Source organism: Nycticebus coucang, chromosome 9, assembly GCF_027406575.1.
Source record: "Nycticebus coucang isolate mNycCou1 chromosome 9, mNycCou1.pri, whole genome shotgun sequence".
NCBI lineage: Eukaryota > Metazoa > Chordata > Mammalia > Primates > Lorisidae > Nycticebus > Nycticebus coucang.
This window is the reverse complement of record NC_069788.1, coordinates 123,795,471-123,816,103: the sequence shown is the minus strand read 5'-3', so window position 1 is coordinate 123,816,103 and position 20,633 is coordinate 123,795,471. Positions and strand designations below refer to the sequence as shown.

The window sequence follows — 20,633 nt, the reverse complement described above, 5'->3', positions numbered from 1 at the left end:
TTTTTTTGTAGAGACCAAGTCTCACTGTACCGCCCTCGGTAGAGTGCCGTGGCATCACACGGCTCACAGCAACCTCTAACTCTTGGGCTTACGCGATTCTCTTGCCTCAGCCTCCCGAGCAGCTGGGACTACAGGCACCCGCCACAAGGCCCGGCTATTTTTTTGTTGCAGTTTGGCCGGGGCTGGGTTTGAACCCACCACCCTCAGCATATGGGGCCGGCGCCCTACTCACTGAGCCACAGGCGCTGCCCAGAACAAATTAATTTTTACATAGCAGAACTTCATTGCCTATAATGCCTTCCTCCCTTAACAATATCAACCTTAATTCATCCTCATGTCTCAGTGTAGACTGCTGTCCCTCCCGGGAAACTCCCTCTGAAGCCTGACCTGGGGTGTGCACCTCTTCACACCACTGAGCTCCCTGTGACCAGGTCTGCTAGTCCTCAGAGCCTCTATCGTGAGGGGCCTGTTGGAAAGTCAGCTTCATGGAAGACTTTTTTTAAGTGGAAGAAAAAATCATGAGTCAAAAAAGATGGAAGAACTTTTAGGAAACAAAGTCCATTTAAGAGTACATTTTAAGTATGGAGTAATTTAGTAAGTAATATAGAAGACCTTTTTAAAATGGAAGAGAAAATATAGGAAATAGTTGTTGTAAAAGCCGTGCCCAGAACAGGTTCACTGGCAGATTCAGTCAATGGCACAGAAACTAGAGTTGTTAAACAGATTTTAAAAAATTGATAAATATACTTGCGTACAAGTTCCAGAAATTCTGTACAGCAGAAATGTTAGTAAGAAAACTATGGAAAAATGATGAAGGACATGAACAGGGAAATAAGAAAAGTAAGTAGCCAATGACATATGAAAGGTGGTTCAACTTTTCTAATAGTGAAATAAAGGCAAATGAATTAGGAACTAACTTTTCAGAAGAGGTCCAAGGCCAATCATATTGGCAAAAACTAAAAAGAAATGTCTAGTGTTTGGGGGCGAATGAGAAAACCAGTGCTGTTACCCACTGTTGGTCAGGTAAAAGTTATATGAAACATTTTAGAGGAAATTTGAGGATAACTGTCAGAATTTTGTATATAAATATTCTTTGACTCAGCAGTTCATAGGAATTTCTCATAGAGAAATTTAAAAGTTTGTGAAGATTTGTGCACTAGAACACTCATTTATATCATGATAATAGTAAAAATTTGGAATGGCTAGCAATTGGGAGGCTGAGGACAGAGGATCCTAGCAGGTTTATATAAATGAATTAGGATGTTCATTCAGTCGGTGGTGCCCAGACTGGTACCAGCTATGACCTGTTATGAACTGGGCTGTACAGCAGGAGGTGAGGGGCAGGCTCCAGTGAGCCTAGCGTGGAAGAAGTTATAAGATATTTTATATGACAAATCTAACATGAAAAGCAGTATGCAAAATTTGGATCACCCCTACCTTTTAAAAAAGTTTCAACAGATTTAGGGAGAGCAAGCTGTCTTTGTCACTGGGCGACTGCCGTAACGCTGCAGTCAGGGCGTGCAGTGTGCCCTTCTCTAGAGTAGTGGATGTCGTGCCCAGTGGTAGGTTTTTACCCCTTATCCTTCTTCTTGGCTTTCAGTGTCCATCACACGACTCGATGACAATGTATGCCTTTAATTCAGCTTTCACTACAAGTGACAATGAGTGGGGGGTTTTCAATTCCCAAGATTTTTCACTTGGGAGAATGGTCTCCAGTTCCATCTAAATTGCTACAAAGACATTATTTCATTCCTTTTTATGGCAGAGTGGTACTCCAGGGGCGCTGTTGATGGCACACAGATTGTGAATTGTGCGGGTGTCCTTTCTGTGAAATAACGACTTTTCCTTTGGGTAGATACCCAGTAGCTGGATGCAGTGGCAGGTCTACTTTTAGCTCCGCGAGGACTCTCCATACTGAACACAGTGGCTGGCTGGCCTGTGTTCCACCAGCAGTGTGCAGACATTCCCTCTTTGCCGCCTCTGCCCCAACATCTATTGTCTTTTTGTGTATCTCTTTGGGAAAAAATCCGTTGTGTCCTTCACCTCCTTTTTCTTCTTGAGACAGAGTCTCACTATATCACCCTTGGTAGAGATGTGGTGCCGTAGCATCACAACTCACAGCAACCTCAAACTCTTGGGCTCAAGCAATCCTCTTGCCTCAGCCTCCCAAGTAGCTGGGATTATAGATGTCTGCCACAACGCCCAGCTATTTTTAGAGATGGAGTCTCACTCTTGCTCAGCTTGGTCTCCAACTCCTAAGCTCAGGCCGTCCACCAGCCTTGGCCTTCTGGAGTGCTGGGATTATAGGCGTGAGCCACCATGTCCGGCCTCTTTCACCTACTTTTTGATGTTTTTTTTTTTTTTTCTTGCTGATTTGGGTTCTTTGTAGATTCTGGTTATTATTCTTTTGTTAGATGTATATTTTATGTATATTTTCTCCCATTTTGTAAATCTGTTTATTTCCTTTGCTCTGCAGAAACTTTGTAGTTAATTTAAGTCACATTTATTTATTTTTGTTGCTGTATTTGCTTTGGGGGTCTTAGTCATAAATTATCATCCTTTCTTTTTTTTTTTTTTTTGAGACAGAGTCTCACTTTGTCACCCTCTGTGGAGTGCGATGATGTCATAGCTCACAGCAGCCTCAAACTGTTGGACTCAAGCAATTCTCTTGCCTCAGCCTCCCAAGTAGCTGGGACTACAGATACCCACCACAACGCCCAGTTATTTTTAGAGATGGGATCTTGCTCTTGCTCAGGCTGGTCTCAAACCTGTGAGCTCAGGGGATCCACCCCCCTGACATCAGGTGTGAGCCACTGTGCCCAGCCTTCTTTTGCTTTTTTTAACAAAGCCAGCTCAAAATAAAACTGGGTAGCGTTGTCTGTCATCTCAATTTAGTTTTAGTACAAAATGGTATTTCATAACAGATCTAAAAGGAGAACTTTCATGGCTTCTGAAAGAAAGATTTTATCACACATCTCAGTCCCTTGCGTGGTCTGAGAGCCTTGTAAGTTTGTTGTTTTCTACGGGCGTTGGTATTGTCAGAGCAGAAGTTACCACATTGTTTTCTAACTAAATAGCACATTAGTTTGTCATATTTGACACAGGGAGATAGAAGTATATAACAAGTGATGTGTTCAAGAATACACAGTCAACTGCAGAATATGTAATCCTATTTCTTAATATTCTAAGGATGCTTTGTTATATGCCGCAGGCATGTAGTAAATGTCCGATAGATTCACTAATGAGTCTATGGGTTTGTCTGCATTCACAGTGGTTTCTGAGTTTTCTAATGACTGTTTCCTGCCATTGCCCCTTAATGGATGATCTTGCGGTGCTTTCCAGTAGAACTTTCTGTAATGGTGGAAGTGTTCGCTGTCCACACTGTCCCATAAGCCACATGTGGCTTTTGAAATGTGAATGTAGTGTAACTGAGGAACTGAACTTTCTATTTTAATTAATTTGAATTAAAATTGTCACATTATCTAAGCATAAAATTCTGTCACATATTACTTCATTGCTTTTTAGTTTCATACATATACACACATGGAGAGAGAGAGAGACTGAGAATGTTTTGTTAGGGTCACGAATTGACCATACCCTTTTAGAAGAAAATATCTTATGTTACAAACATGGGATCACAGAAATAATATTTTAGAAGGACTTCTTCTCTCCTTGTGTTATTTTTAGAGCTGCTGTGGCCTGTTAAGTGTCTCCTTTATGCTGGAGTTCAGGAGACACCAAAAGCCTGCCCACCCTTGGGCTCCATACCATGTTGCTGCAGCACGTGGCATCGCCCTTGTTCCCTTGAAAATGGTTATTGGGTTCACCTCATTCACAGCCAGTTCCATAATGTTATCATAAAATTTTCCTCCAAATCCTTTTTAAGCAGCAAGCCACATTTTAGGTGCTCAGGAGCCACAAGTGTGGTTGGTGGCTGCCATGCCGAGGAAGGAGCGCAGACCTAGGAGCTGGGAACAGCACTGCTGCTGCCTGCAACCAGCTGGCGTTTACAGGACACTGCACATGAGCTTCGCGCTGTTCTTTCAGGCACACGTCCAGCTCTCTCCAAGTCTCTGTAAGGCCCAGGACAGTCTCACATCAGAAGATTGAAATCACACCAAGTATGTTCTGTGACCCCATCAGAATGAATTAAATTAGTAAACAACAATAGTACCTTACCTAGAAAAGCCCATGTATCTGGAAATTAGGCAGTAAACTTTTTTTCCTCTCAAGATACACTGTCTTGCTCTGTCACACAGGCTGGAGTGCAGTGGCATCATCATAGCTGACTGTAGCCTCAAACTCCTGGGTTCAAGTGATCCTCCTGCCCTAGGCTGCCCAGAGGCCTGGGACTGCAAGCACCTGCCAGCACACCTAGCTTAAATGAAATACTTCTATATAACGTATGGGTCAAAGAAGGAGTCACAAAAAAATTAGAAGTTTTTGATATACTATATCAAAAATCTAAGGAAGTAGCTAAAGCAGTGTAGGAAATTTAGAACTTTATATAGTTATATAAAAAAGGAACAGAGGCTTAAAATTTCTCTCAAGTTTAAGATTTAAACTCAGTTTTAAAAGGTCAGATGGTGAGCAGCTGTGTGCACCCACAGAGGAGAGTGTGCTCTCTTTTAGGACAGAGACACTTCGTGGAATCTGGAGGCAGGGTCAGCTCCCTAGAATTTGTGTGGCCTCATTGAACTGAACAAAATGAATGTTTAAAGAAAATATTGAATTTTTTCTTATAGGTTTATTGACAAGAAGGAAAGGTTAAGCCAACTTAAGAGCAAGCAAGAAGAATTTCAAAAAGAGTGAGTTTTTTGCTTTACCTTTTAATTTGGGATTAATTTGGGAAGGTTATCTAGTTACCACTTGGTTTAATTCCTAGCTGTGGTATGCGGATATATGGATTGCTAACTTATTGGATTTAAGAGACAGTCTATTAAAGTGTGGAAAGAGTACATCTGGATGGAGTAAAGTAGGAGAGATTATCAATTTTCTAGAAAATATTGGCCTCAGACCTGGTGTCTAATACACAATAGACCAGGGGTCCTCAAACTTTTTAAACAGGGGGCCAGTTCACTGTCCCTCAGACTGTTGGAGGGCTGGACTATAGTTTAAAAAAAAAACTATGAAAAAAACTATGAACAAATTCCTGTGCACACTGCACACTGCACATATCTTATTTTGAAGTAAAAAAACAAAACGGGAACAAATACAATCATACCGCTGCATGTGGCCCATGGGCCATAGTTTGAGGACCCCTGTAGTAGACACTCAGTATTTGGGTGAATGACTCAAACCCCCGGCCCTGATAATGGATGTGTGGCCCATGGGTCCAGGAGAGGAGGCTGGTCAGACTTAAACTAGTGCTGGTGGCTCCCGGAGGGCATTGTCCTGTGTTTGCCTTTCTTCCATTGGTATCAGTGTTCTACAAAGTGTGGTCTACATATCATCTACATCAGAGTTCATGTTTAAAAATGCAGATTCTAGGACTCCTTTCTTTAGATAGTCTGATTCACTGGGTTTAGGGTGAGGTCCAGGAATCTGAGTTATTAACAAAAACCCCTGATGCATATCTTACACCCTGGGTTTGAGAATTGACCTACAGAGCCTTCTGCCCCAAACTGACCGGGTCACTGTTGTCCAGACACATCCCAGGTGTCCCCGCCTCTGTGCCTTCACTCAGTATCTCTCTCCCTCCGTGTTTTCCTCTTCTCTGCACACCCTGCCTGTCTCTTCTGCAAAGCCTTCCCAAACCGTGCCAGCACAGAGGTCTCCATCCTCTGGTGAAAACAGTGGACACCCAAACCAGCGATCCCGAGTGTGATCTGAGTTTCTTAAGAGTCTTCAGTGGTCTAACAAACACATTCACAAGCAGTTTAAACCTTACAAAATGTGCCCTGCATTAGCAACCTGCTTCAGTTTATTTAACTCAGCAGTTTGTCTAACTCAGTCATACAAACTTTTCTTTTTTCCCACAGAACACTTTATTCCATAGCATAAATCTTTAGAGATGCTGGCTTATTGCCATTTCTTTGGGAACTAATCATGGCATTTTAGATAGTAAATTTCTTCAGTTACAAAAGAAATTATGACTGGGAATTATAGATTATGGCTGAGGACGAGGGCTGTGAAGTTGACTGTGGACCTTTATAGAAGGGCTCGTGGCAGTGATAGAACTGCAACAGGAAGGAGGTGAAAAAATCTCACAGAACAAGGAACTTGGAAAACATTTTAAATGCTGAGTCTCACATTGGTATTTCTAGCCATTTCTAAAAGCCTATTTTTAAAAATTATTTTGCATTTTTTAACTTTAAAAAATTTTATTATTTTAAGAGCCTGTTTTCTATGTCTCTTTTCCATAGAGTGTTAAAAGCTATGGAAGGAAAATGGATAACAGATCAGCTGGTAAGTCATAATAAATATCTAAATTAGTATTCTTCATACTTGACACTACATGTTTTTAAGTTGGTACAGCTGAAAAAATCATTTTGAATTTAAGTTTATTTTGATCATATCTAATAGTCCTCTGTTTAAATGCGTTTATGATGTGGTTTTCTCACGCATTTCATCTAGACAAGCGGTTCTCAACCTGGGGGTCGCGACCCCTTTGGGGGTCAAACGACTCTTTCACAGGGGTTGCCTAACACCATCCTGCATATCAGATACTTACATTACGATTCATAACAGTAGCAAAATTACAGTTATGAAGTAGCAACAAAAATAATTTTGTGGTTGGGGGTCACCACAACATGAGGAACTTGTATTAGGAAGGTTGAGAACCAGTGATCTAGATGGACAAATAGTATGTAGGCAATTGATTGTGGAGTCATCATAAAGCATAATTATGAAGTCTGGTATTGATGTAGAAATACAACAACAATGGGCTGTTACCCTTTATGGATTAATGATTAAACATAAAGAGTAAACTCATAAAAGTATTAAAATATGGGACGGGATTTATGTAATCTTGGAGTAGGGAGAACCTTTATAAGCACCAGAAGATAGCATTTTGACAGACTATATAAAAGTGTAAAAGTTATGTATATTAAAAACCTTAAGCAAAATTAACAGCTGAACTTGGGAAAAATACGTACAACATATGGAAATAAAAAATTTGGTAGCACTTAACATTCTTGTTCCCTTTTGATGGGAGTGTCCGTCAACACACAGTTGTTTGGGGGACAACTTTATGGCAACTGATATATTTATTTTTTTTATATCCAGCATTTTTTCCTCATAGGGAAATGGATGTAAATGCAGAGACTTATGGGTAAAAAAGAAGCTGATTATCTGTAATAATAGGTCTATTTATGTATTAGGTCTATCATTCAGATAGACATAATCTATCAGTAAGACTGAGAAAAAAATTATAATACCATGTAGCTTTTAAAAAGAATATGATCATTCTACATATATTCATCTGCAAAGTTGTCCAAGATACATATATATTTCTTTTTCTTTTTTTTTTCTTTTTTTTTTTTGATACAGAATCTTACTTTGTCACCCTCAGTAGAGTGCTATGGCATCACAGCTCACAGCAACCTCAAACTCTTGGGCTGAGGCAATTCTCTTGCCTCAGCCTCCTGAGTAGCTGGGACTACAGGCGCCCACCACAACAGCCAGCTATTTTTTTTGTTGCAGTTTGACTGGGGCTGGGTTCGAACCCACCACCCTCAGTGTATGGAGCCGGTGTCCTACCCACTGAGCCACAGGCACCACCATGCCAGGCTATTTTTATTTTTTTATTTTTTGGTTGTAGTTGTCATTGTTGTTTGGCAGGCCTGGGCTGGATTCGAACCCACCAGCTCTGGTATATGTGGCTAGCACCCTAGCCACTGAGCTACAGGTACTGAGCCTGTCCAAGATACATTTAAGAGGAGAGTCTCATTCTGCCACCTGGCTGGAGTGCAGTGGCAAGTGTAGTGATAGCTTGTGGCAGACTCATACTCTGGGGCTCAGCTAATTCTATTTTGTTGTAGAAACAAGCTCTTACTATGTTGTAAGGCTGGTCTCAAATTCCTGGTTTCAAGTGATTCTTCTACCTCAGCCTCCCAAAGTGCTGGGATTATAAGCGTAAGCTACAGCACTAGGCCAAAATAGATTTTTTTTATTACTTTTTTTATTTTTTTGAGACAGAGCCTCAAGCTGTTGCCCTGGATAGAGTGCTGTGGCATCACAGCTCACAGCAACCTCCAACTCCTGGGCTTAAGTGATTCTTTTACCTCCGCCTCCCAAGTAGCTGGGACTACAGGCACCCGCCACAATGACCGGCTATTTTTTGGTTGCAGCCGTCATTGTTGTTTGGCAGGCCTGAGCTGGATTCGAACTCGCCAGCTCAGGTATGTGTGGCTGGCTCCTTAGCCACTTGAGCCACAGGTGCCAAGCCCAAAATAGATTTTTTAATGGGAAAACAAAACAAAACAAAACAAAGAGTAGGCTAGAGCTTGGCACATTATCTCATGCCTATAATCCTAGCTACTTGGGAAGCCAGGCAGGAGGCAAGGAGCATTTGAACCCGCGGTGGAGGTGGGCCCTGTGGTCATGCCACTGCACTTCAGCCTGGGCGACACAGCAAGACACTGTCTCTTTAAAAGAAAAAGTAGGCTAGGGTAAAGTATGATTTCATCTGTGTGAGTATATATTTAAATATAAATACACTTTTACAAATCTGAAAAATCAACTTTAATACTGAAGGATTACCTTAAGGAATGGGAATCAGGCAAAATCACATTTCCTTTTTTTTCTTCTGCAGTGTTCAATTTTTCTTCGTAACAGTAAGCTCTGTTCATTTTTTTTTTACATTAAAAGAATATTTGTGATAAAAGTGGATTTTGCTTATTCTGATTTTTATAGTAGACAGAATAGGTTTTGTGGACAATTTTTAACTAGTAGGTCTCATTTTTCTGATCCCTTATTCACTTTGGGGAACCCTGAGCCTACATCCTGGTAATGTGGAGAGGCAGTTTCACATTTCATATAATTTTAGGGGGCTTTTCAGGAAATCTTGAGTTAAATGCTTTTTAAACAAACTTCTTTTGCTGGAATTTTATTAATTTACAAGTAATACTTACTTTGTACAATGACTCGGGGCATTGCTAGTCCCCTAGATAAACAAGGAGAGCTTGAAGGGCCCAGAGAGCCTCCTAAGCTGACACGGGTGTCCTGGTCTGACTGTCCAGTACAGCAGCCACCAGCCTACACGTGTAGCAAGGAGCTGAATTTATTATTTCCTGCAATTTTAATTAATTGTTAAATTACCACATGTGGCTGGCAACTACACAGCTTCTGCACTGAATCATACAAACTTTGTTTCCTTTTCTGTAATTCACTGTGGTGACAAATACAATTATGTTGGTCTTTCTTCATTACGTTTTCTAAACATACCTGAAATAAGTTGTGATCCCAGATAATCATGTTAATCATAAGAGACCAATGCTGGCTGAGCTCTCCCCTGTAATCTACTCTGGGAGGCCAAGGTGGGTGATTGGTTTGAGCTCAGGAGTTCGAGACCAGCCTGAGCACAGCAACACCTGTCTCTACTAAAAATGGTAAAAACTAGTTGGGCGTTGTGGTGGGCACCTATGGTCCCAGCCACTTGAGAGGCTGCAGGGGTCCTCAAACTTTTTTTTTTTTTTTTTTTGTAGAGACAGAGTCTCACTTTACGGCCCTCGGTAGAGTGCCATGGCCTCACACAGCTCACAGCAACCTCCAACTCCTGGGCTTAAGCGATTCTCCTGCCTCAGCCTCCCGAGTAGCTGGGACTACAGGCGCCCACCACAACGCCCGGCTATTTTTTGGTTGCAGTTTGGCCGGGGCCGGGTTTGAACCCGCCACCCTCGGTATATGGGGCCGGCGTCTTACAGACTGAGCCACAGGCGCCGCCCGTGGGTCCTCAAACTTTTTAAACAGGGGGCCAATTCGCTGTCCCTCAGACTGTTGGAGGGCTGGACTATAGTTTAAAAAAAAAACTATGAACAAATTCCTATACACACTGCACGTATCTTATTTTGAAGTAGAAAAACAAAACAGGAACAAATACAATCATACCACCTCATGTGGCCCGCGGGCCATAGTTTGAGGACCCCTGAAGGCAAGAGAATCACTTGAGCCCAGGAGTTTGAGGCTGCTGTGAGCTGTGACGCCATGGCATTCTACCCAGGGTGACAGAGTGAGACTCTATCTCAAAAATTTTTAAAAAACCAACATTTGTGGTATTTATTGTGTGCTTTTTTCAGAGATGGAAAATAATGTCCTGCAAGATGAGGATTGAGCAGCTGAAACAAACAATCTATAAAGGAAATGAAGAAATGAAGAGAAGTAAGTAACTTGACCTCTTCCCTCCAGCCTTAATAAAAGGCTCATGTGGAATTTCATGGGATTAATAACTAGGAGGACAGGAGCAGCTTAGGAAGTTTACTACACGCCTTCCTCTCTTGAGCAACTTTTGTATAAGGAATTTTTAAAATATAAACACAATTGTAGAGGTCTTCAAAAACCTACTTTCGTCAATTAAAAAAGTTGAGGAACGTGTATTCCATTTGCCTCAGCTGACAGGAAGCTCAGAGTCTAACATGGTTCTCACTTGTAATAGTGGCTCCCGGCAGAGCACAGGGTGCTGGCATTTTCTCCCTTTAGTGAGTCTCCGTGTTTTAATCCCTATTAATTTTACTTTTTATTTGTACATTTTACACTTTATCGTAAGTTGTCAGAATGAGAGTCCTCTTAGAAATCCTGCGTCTTTAGAAACACTCCATGTATTTCTGAAGATAAGTGTTGAAAGCTTAGGATGAGTCACCATAATAACTTACAAATCACTTTCTTGTCTCCTCATTGCTATTTGTCTGAAAAGTGCTCCTCTTGTCATGGCTGGTAACAGTTTGCATGTGGGCCCAGATCCATAGTAGACAAGTGAGCAGGTGTTTCACAGTGGGGTGTAAAGGTGTGAAGCTTCCTCCGTGGGCATCTGCCCTGATGTGCCTACAGGTAGTTTCTGATGATCACTAAGCCGGAGAAGCAGGGCCGTGGGGCGAAAAGGTGCACAGGGCTGCAGGCAGCCAGCAGCCAGTCCCGGCTGCACTCTCCAGAGGCTCTGCTTTGGCAGCAGCATGGAAACGAGCTACTGGACATTGCTGCCCTCTTTCCCCGTCCTCCCCTATTGCCATGCCACCAGGCACCTGTGCACGTCTTGGAATTGACAAATGTATTTAGCGTGCACATTTCTCTGATGAGCAAGTTTAAAGCCTTGGTCAGCTTTTTAAAAAGCACATCCTTCTCCCCTAAAACAAAAACGACACCACAGAAAATAAAACTCATGGGTTTAAGGCCATGAAACAGTGGTTTCCATCCCCAGAAAATTATCAGAGGTACCTGGTGACCTTTTCAGATTCTAGAGAATCCTAGGATCTACCTTGGACTTAGGATCTAAATGTTACAACAATATTAAGTTGAAAAAAAGGAAAGCTTTTTCTTTTTCTTTTTTTTTTTTTTTTGAGGGAGGCCGAGGTGAGTGGATTGCTTGAGCTCAGGAGTTTGAGACCAGCCTGAGCAAGAGCAAGACCCCATCTCTAAAAGTAGAAAAACTAACCCAAATGTTGTGGTGGGCACCTGTGGTTCCAGCTACTTGGGAGGCTGAGTTGAGCCAAGAGGTTCACTTGAGCCCCGGAGTCTGAAGTTGCCATAAGCTAGGCTAATGCCACTGTGTTCTACCCAGGGCAACAGAGAGAGACTCTAGTCTCAAAAAAAAAAAAGGAAAACAATGTGAATGTGTGACAGTTCCTACTATCTAGGTCAAACTCACAAAATTTTGCATACTTTATTTTTATTAAATCGTAACTATATATTAATGCATTTATGGGATACAATGTGCTGATTTTATATACAATTTGGAATACTTACATCAAACTGGTTAACATACCTTTACCTCAATTACTTAATTACTTTGCACACACTTTAAAGGCCCTGCCAGGGTGTCAACCTTTTTTCTACTCTGCCACATTGGAGGAAGAGTTGTCTTTGGCCACATCTTAAATGCACAGACATTAATGAAAGCTGATGAGCGAAAAAGGGTCTGTGCATACTTTTCATGTTGTCCACCACCACAGGTAACCCTGCAGGCTGCAGGTCGGACACCCCATGAGTGGGTTTGGAAGCTCTGCTGGGACTCAAGCCCATGGATTAAGAGCTTGCTATCCAGTAGTCTGTCTTTGTGTCATGGTTGAATATCACACAGGAAAGGGCACAAGTTATAAATTATAGAGCCTAATGAATTATTTCTCTAGAATCTTTTAAGGTTTAATAATACAGACATGACATAGTATAATACAGAGATATTATACAGAATAAATTGGGAAGTTAGCTGGCCTGTAGCATCAGGGCAGAGTTGGTCTGTGCTGAAGAGTTCCTTATCCTCATAAGCAAGAGCAGATTACAGAAGTGGTATCAAATGTTTTTATGCTTTGGGGACATGGTGGGGAGGGAAGGATGAGTCCGTGGGCTGAGCTGCATTGGGTGTAGAGGAGGCAACTGCCACGCTCCGTGCTGCTCACCATACTCCAAATATTAAACGTGAAACTGCCCTGGGCGGCGCCTATGGCTCAGTGAGTAGGGCGCCGGCCCCATATGCCGAGGGTGGCGGGTTCAAACCCAGCCCCGGCCAAACTGCAACAAAAAATAGCCGGGCGTTGTGGCGGGCGCCTGTAGTCCCCGCTGCTCGGGAGGCTGAGGCAGGAGAATCGCGTAAGCCCAGGAGCTGGAGGTTGCTGTGAGCCGTGTGACGCCACGGCACTCTACCGAGGGCGGTACAGTGAGACTCTGTCTCTACAAAAAAAAAAAAAAACGTGAAACTGCCCTAAAAAAACAAATCTGACCACGTGACCCAGGACCATGGCTAGATAAATTCATTTGAGAACCCGTAAAGAGCTCAGCAAAGATCATGAAAATGAGTAAACTCACTAGAAAGTGAGCATGGCCAGAACCAGGAGCCTGGATACTCAGCGTGTTTATACCAGGCCACGGTGAAGAGACATGTCTAAGGAGAAGCAGAGCTGTGGGCCCCCTTACACCTGCAGCTGAGCTCCTGGGCCCCATGGTCCTCAGTAAGAGGTGGTTTGGATGCTTGTTTCCAGCTGGGAGACAGGCTTCATTGGGGCCTAGTAAAGGAGCTGAGAGCTGCATGCCATCTCAGGGATCTAGACACTGCACAGGAGAGTCGCAAGGAACGAAAGGTCTGGGGAGCATCTGTGGAGCTCCCCTTGCTGAATGGATTAGTAACATCTGGATAGTAGGAGCAGTAGTGAGCATCCCCAGGGACGAGTGGTGGGGACGGCAGCATGGGGGTGGGCGTTTGGGCGTGATGACTGGTTCAGGGTCCATCATTACGTACCTGGGCACATTGCAGTGCTTCCATCGTGTAGTGGGGGTTCCATGTGTTGTGATTGAGCACAGCTGGAGTGGGGGTATGTGGAAGGAAGATGTGGGTGTGTACCCGCTGGGTGGTAGCCTGAAGGCTAAGGAATTTGGTCTGTTTGATGGGTGGTGGAGGATTGCTGAGCATGGCTGGAGTTTATAAGGATCCCAAGTGAAAGAGGCCAGAGGGCTTGAAGTTGAGCCAAGCTGGAGATGGGCTGTTTGGTAGCATTACCTAGGATTGCCATAGTGGAAAGGGGAAAAAAGGCCCTGATAGACTGTAGGGATATCTAATGGAACTGACCATCAAGGGGTTGCAACCTTAAAGTGGAGGTGATTTTCCTGAAAACATAATAAAGTTGGTTGTAAAGTTGAGAGTATAAGCCTCCTGAATATCTGAGGGTTTACAACTTGGTTTTGTTACTCAAGTGAAACTTGAATACAGCCCAACAGTCCTAACAGGTCTTAGGGTCTAGAACCTGAGGGAGCCCCACAGAAGGGACTTTAGTCAGTGTGCATCTCCCCGCCCCCCAATTGCTTTTGTTTCCCTTGCAGCACTTAAAATTCTAAGCATACGTGTTCTGGGGACCTCACAGGCTTGTGCCTCACCTGCTGGTTGTTGCAGGGCCCACTGTGACTTCTCCAAGCTCATGGGGTTTCTGCTGCCCACATTCTTTGTTGGATGAACACTTGGTGTGAGATTATCCTGGGTTCTCTGTAACCTAAGGTACACCTAAAAGGCTTCTAAGGAAAATCAGATAACCAGTAAGTTTCTAAAACTTGAATTAGATATCTTTTCTGGTCAACATGACCCTTGGTGCTTATTGTAAGGAGGTCAGGTACTTCCCATGCTGAACTGCAGCTCCATGCTCCTTTTACTAACCGGTGGCCACCAGGGATCCAGAGTCACTTTAGTAGTGGGCCTCTTTGCTTACATTTGATGTCTCCTTGAACTGAACTCAAAATTTCCACTTAGTGAACATTAGTGACTTTATTGAGGTTTTGCTTACAGTTTAAATTACAGGAAAATTGAGGGGTGGGCTCTGCAGTACACAGGAACTCTCTGTACTTGTAATTATTGGGTGTGGTTTATTTATTTTAGATTCTGAAGGCCTCCTCAAAACCAAGGAAAAGAATCAGAAGCTTTACAGTCGAGCACAAAGGCACCAAGAGAAAAAGGAGAAGATTCAGAGGCATAACCGCAAACTTGGTGACCTGGTAGAAAAAAGAACTCTTGACTTAAGAAGTCATTGTGAGCGTCTGGCAGATCTCCGGCGGTCCCATATATTAGAGCTCACCTCTGTCATTTTTCCAATCGAGGAAGTAAAGACTGGTGTGAGGTACAGTAAGAAGTCTTTTGACTCCAGGACTAGATCAAGTTCCAAATACTATTTTTGAAGTCTATCAGCACCTCATTTATTGGCTGCTTCCAGCATCGCTGATTTTCCGTGTAGTGAAACTTAAGTCCCATGTGTGTCAGCCCACAGTGCACCCTGAACGGGGACGGGGGCAGTGGGTGCAGCAGGGCCCAGGCACGCGCTCACAGCTGCAGGTGAGGCCAACACTCGCTCCTGGTGAAGAGCCTCCAGGAGGGGTGTCAGCTGCCACCCCCACTTTGTCAGTTGTGTGAAAGAGGCATGTTCTTAAACCTCAGAGTCTTACTTCCTTGTTTGTTAGGTGGGCATATAAAATGCCTACTTCACAGGGAAATCACAAGCTCTGGTATAAGAAAACACTTTGCGCTTGGGTCCCCCAGAGGGAGCACTGCGTGCTGACTTGGCCTTTCCTGTGACTGTCTTTTGTGCCAGCCGTTGTCAGGCACTGACCACCTTGGTCTCACCCTCAGCAGCTGTGTGCAGACACTCACAGTATTTAAATTTCCCCAGCACAGCTGCTGCTGTGCAGATTTGGAAACCCTCGTCAAAGGCTTTCATTAATGCTCTCATGGCCACCAGGCTGTTCCCAGCAGAGCTTTCGTCTCTTTTAGCTGCTCTCATTCTCAGGCACCTTTTCCTGGATCCTGACCGTGGCCCCTTTCTGGTTTTGTAACTGTTTTTTCCTGTCTGCACTTCAGTTTGGCTTTTACTTTGTTGCCAGAGTCAACTTCCTAAAAGCCTAAAATTCTGATTGTTGCTTCCAGCTTGAAAACTCTAAGTAATTTCTCATTAGTAAGAACTGGCAAATAGAAAAATAAAAAGGCACATTCAAAATTAGGACAGAAATTCAGAAAAAGACGTTCAGGTGGCATTTTGGATCAACAGGGGAAAGTGGGATTATCCAGTAATCGGTGTCAAGACAGCTGGCTAGGCCTTTGAGAGGGAAGGAGGGGGAAAGCTGGCAAAACAGAAACATTGTGCCAAATTAAATTCTGACGGGTCAGAGCTATCAGGTTTAACCGTGTTTCCGAAGGAAGTGACCAGAAAGGAATGACCAGGTGCTGCTTGACTTTAGGAGGGGACGGCTGAGTACAGCGTGTGGTCTAGGACTGGGTTTCAGATTCAGGGAGGCTGTTAAGAGGACAGTAGGAGAGATTGGAGAAGGTCTGTAGATTAGTTAGTAATAAGGCAGCTATGTCAATTACCTGATTTTGATTATTATATTTTCCTGAACTGATGATTTGGGGTAGTTAGGTGAAGTGTATGCAAGAAAACTTTAAAATTCTTCCAACTTTTCTGTAAGGCTGAAATTTCTTCAAAAAGAGAACATACACGGAGGGAGCCAAACAGAATGTATACACATTTTGAGAAAGGAAAAACTGCATTGAGTCACATTAGCACATTAGCATTGCACAAAACTGCAAGTCACATTAGCCACCTCTTGTTATATTTCAAATTTAATAGTTTTTCATAAAATATGTGTACCTTTTTTTGGCACCTTCTGTGTATACTAGAAGGAGGAACATGGAGAAAACCTCCTCCTCTGTCCTGTGCTGTGTAATCTTTACCTGGTGTATATTATTAGATACCATTATTTTTTTTTTAAAAAAGAAGCTAGTGGTTGGCTCAGCGCCTGTAGCTCAAGCGGCTAAGGCCACATACACCAGAGCTGGCTGGTTCGAACCCAGCCCAGGCCTGCCAAACCACAGTGACAACTACAACCAAAAAATAGTTGGGCTTTGTGGCGGGTGCCTGCAGTCAAGCTAGGGAGGCTGAGGCAAGAGAATAGCTTAAGCCCAGGAGTTAGAGGTTGCTGAGAGCTCTGATGTCACAGCACTCTGGTGGTTTTAAGATTAAGAGTTCTTGTCTGTTTCCATTTCTCTAAAGTCCATTGGTTGGGAAAATGAAGGCAGAGGTTCTACCGAGGCCTGCCCTGGCACCTAGCCTGCTCTGTGTCACATGTGCCTTATGGCAGAAGAAAAGGGATTGAAACCTACTGGCCAAGAGAACAGAATCTAAACTTGGTGCAGCACAGAGCCCTTTTTATAAAACACTAACACATTTTTCTTTTTTGACTGTGTCGACATTTGCACTGGTGGCTCTGAAGCCATGGTGGGACTTCTGGTGCCTTGACGCTTGTCAAAGCAGTAACTCCAGGCTGCAGTCACAGCATTATATTCCACCATGCGACTGTAGGTAACGAAGGAAAAAGTTTCTTTTAAGAATATCTTTGGGCCAGGCATGGTGGCTCACACGTATAATCCCAGCACTCTGGGAGGCCAAGGTGGGTAGATTGCTGGAGCTCAGGAGTTTGTGACCAGCCTGAGCAAGAGAGAGACCCTGTCTCTTTTAAAAATAGAAAAACTATCCGAGCATAGTGGCTTGCGCCTATAGTCCGAGCTACTCAGGAGGCTGAGGCAGGAGGATTGCTTGAGCCCAAGAGTTTTGAGTGTGTTGTGAGCTAAAATGCCACTGTACTCTAGCCTGGGCAACAGAATGAGACTCTGTCTCAAAAAAAAAAAGAAAAACAATATCCTTGATGAAGTAGTAAAAACCTTGACCCTTGAGTACATATGTTTTTAATGTACAGTTGTCCTAGGACCCCTACAGACACCAAACTCTGAGGATGCTCAAGTCCTTTATGTAAAATGTAGTGTTCTGTGTGGTGCCTGTGGCTCAAGGAGTAGGGTGCTGGCCCCATATACTGGAGGTGGTGGATTGAAACCCAGCCCCGGCCAAAAACTGCAAAAAAAAAAAAAACAAAAGAGAGGGGGTAGTGTTCTATTTGGCATTTAACCTCTGCACATCCTGCTCTATACTTTAAATCATGTTTAAATTATTTGTAATGCCTCATGCAGCGTAAATGCTATGTAAATAGTTATATTTATTTGTATTTTTTTGTCATATTGCTGTTTGTTATTTTCTCCCTGGATATTTTCAAATCCACAATTGGTTGAATCCACTGCCCAGGATGTGGGAGCTGTGGGCATAGGGGCTGACGGCCCTGGACAGGACTGGAGCCTGCACTCAGGCTCGTGCTGGAGCACCTCGGCTGCCTCAGGGAAAAGCCCAGGAGTGACTGAGCTGCCTGCTCAAGTAGTTGCTCTTTTGCTTTTGGACACTGGATATTTCTCAGTTTTAATTTCTCTACAGCATAAACATTAGTAACTAGCCCATACAAACAGAAGCTCTTTGGGATCCTCAAAATGATTTAAGTATTTAAAGGGATGTTGAAGCCGTCCCTCAACGAGGATGCGCACGTCGCTTCTCCACATCCCCCGCATGTGCTCCAGCTGCGGCCTCCGCTCATGTGCATGTGGATGTCCTGGCACATCTGGCCAGTGTTGTGCATGCCCTTGTTAAAGCATGAGCTCTTGAAACCCATGTGTGTTTTCTGTCTCTAGAGATCCTGCAGATGTGTCTTCAGAGAGTGACAGTGCCATGACCTCCAGTACTGTGAGCAAGCTTGCTGAAGCCCGGAGGACGACCTACCTCTCAGGACGATGGGTCTGTGACGATCACAACGGAGACACCAGCATCAGCATCATAGGACCCTGGATCAGCCTCCCTAACAACGGTGACTACTCCGCCTACTACAACTGGGTGGAAGAGAAGAAAACAACACAGGGGCCCGGTGAGCAGCAGAATATTCTTTGAAAGTTTATGGACTCGTGTGTGTATGTGTGCACAGGAGATAAAATGTACATAACAGAGTTGACAGTTTTAACATGAACAATTCAGTGGCATTCAGTACGGTCACAGCATTGTGCAGCTGTCATCCTGTAGGTCCAAAGCATCTCCATCACCCCAAACAGAAAATGCAGGGCACGAAAGGGCCACAGTCCCCAGTCTCCCGTCCCCGCGCCCCTTCCCTCCCATGCTGTCTGTCTCTGTAGATGGGGTGTTTCTGGCGCCTTATCTGAGTGGAATCACAGAGCAGTGCATTGTGTCTGGCATCTTTTACTGTAGCATGCTGTTCTCATGGTTAATCTACTCTATAGAATATTTCAATATTTCATCCCTCTTGTGGCTAAATAATAAGTCCATTGTATAGATATGCCACATTTTGTACATTTATCTTATTACTTGGGGGGCTGAAAACATTTTGTATTTTACTACTCTGTTGTTTTTGTTTGTTTCTCCAATTGCTTATGGAGGCAACAGATTTTTTAGATATTTCACCTTTCGGGGGTTGATTTGCTTTGTTTATATAAAAAGACAACACTTAAAGAAGTATTTGCCCTTTAAGTCCTGCTTTTAGATTATATCTTTGCAATGTATTGGTCTTAGTCCTAAATGGAGATCAAAATAACCCAGTAGAAAAATCCTTTAAAATCCCTGTAGTAGGCTGGGCACAGTGTCATCCTAGCACTCTGGGAGGCCAAGGTGAGGGGGACTGCCTGAGCTAAGGAATTAGAGACCAGCCTGAGCAAGAGTGAGACCCCGTCTCTACTAAAAAATGAAAACTGAGGCAAGAGGATCACTTGAGCCCAAGAGTTTGAGGTTGCTCTGAGGTACGATGCCACAGCACTCTACGCAGGGCACAGAGTGAGACTCTCTCACAAAAATAAAATGAAACTCAACAGTTCCTCTTTGGAGAAGGATTGTTCACTTAGTTACAAACATTTATTGAGCACGTGCCTGTGCCATGCACATTGCTGGACACTGGTGATACAAAGGTGACCAAGACAGATGTTGCCTGAAAAGGGCAGGAAACAGTAAATGGCAGAGCTCAATGTCCACTGGGCACTCTGGAAGGACCTCATAGCACCCCAGGGCCAGGGGTGAGTGTGTGATTAATTATCAAGCATGTAATGATAAAACTGTAAACCGTAAGATCTTGGGTCGTTAGCATGTTTGTTGAAATAAAAGTTGCTTTGTGTGTGATCACGTTTTCATTGTACCTTAGACATGGAGCATAACAACCCCGCACACACCATCAGTGCTGCGCTGTGCTACGCCACTCAGCTGGTCAACATCTTGTCTCACATGCTTGATGTGAATCTGCCCAAGAAGCTGTGCAACAGGCAAGTAATCGGAGGTGGGGACGGCATCTTTATCATCATCTCTCACCTTTCTGTGGTATTCTTATTGATTCTGATTAAACTGAAACAAAAATTAAGTATTACCAAGACAGAGAAGGTCTAACTGGAATATTAAGATTAATTTTAAAAGCCTCATGTGCAAGTTTGTTATGTTACAATTCTGTGTGAAGTCTGAGAAGACCACACAGAATACAGAAGGGGAAGGTGTTCAGGGATGCACTTCTGGTCTGCACATATAAATTGTAACAATTGAATTTTTTCATTTTTTTTTTATAAAAACCTCATGTAGTTTAAAATTGAAAAAGAAAAAAAAAAGGCCAGGCGCAGTGGCTCACATCTGTAATCCTAGCACTCTGGGAGGCTGAGGCTGGTGGATTGCCCAGAGCGAGACCCCGTCTCTAAAAATAGCCAGGCGTTGTGGCAGGTGCCGGTGGTCCCAGCTACCCAGGAGGCTGAGGCAAGAGAGTGACTTGATCCCAATAGTTAGAGGTTGCTGTGAGCTGTGACTCCACAGCACTCTAAGGCGACAAAATGAGACTCTGTCTCAAAAAACTAAAAAAGAAATAAAGATAAGTAGTCTCCCCAGTTCTCACTAAGACCTGCCTACCACCCTATTATTGTTGCGTTTCAAGCAAATATAAATATGCCAGCACTACCCCCCCCACCCCCATTTAAACACAGATGGTAGCATGCTTTACTACAGTATTTTATACTTTGGTTTTTAAGTTATTTCTCTGACAAATATCTGTGAGGTGCCTCTGTGTGTCACACATGATTTCAGGCATTGGGGGCTACACTGGCGACA

General features: G+C 43.4%; 1 protein-coding gene across 3 annotated transcripts in view; it reads left to right on the top strand.

Annotated features, from left to right (window-relative positions):
- The window catches only part of ATG14 (autophagy related 14), a 41,287-nt gene that overhangs the window by 7,958 nt on the left and 12,696 nt on the right, over positions 1-20,633 (top strand). For all 3 annotated transcript variants that reach the window (XM_053602007.1, XM_053602006.1, XM_053602008.1), the window contains exons 2-7: positions 4,746-4,808; positions 6,366-6,408; positions 10,239-10,320; positions 14,510-14,747; positions 18,188-18,417; positions 19,693-19,810. In XM_053602007.1, coding sequence (XP_053457982.1) covers positions 4,746-4,808; positions 6,366-6,408; positions 10,239-10,320; positions 14,510-14,747; positions 18,188-18,417; positions 19,693-19,810 — 774 coding nt within the window. The remainder of the gene's footprint in view (positions 1-4,745; positions 4,809-6,365; positions 6,409-10,238; positions 10,321-14,509; positions 14,748-18,187; positions 18,418-19,692; positions 19,811-20,633) is intronic.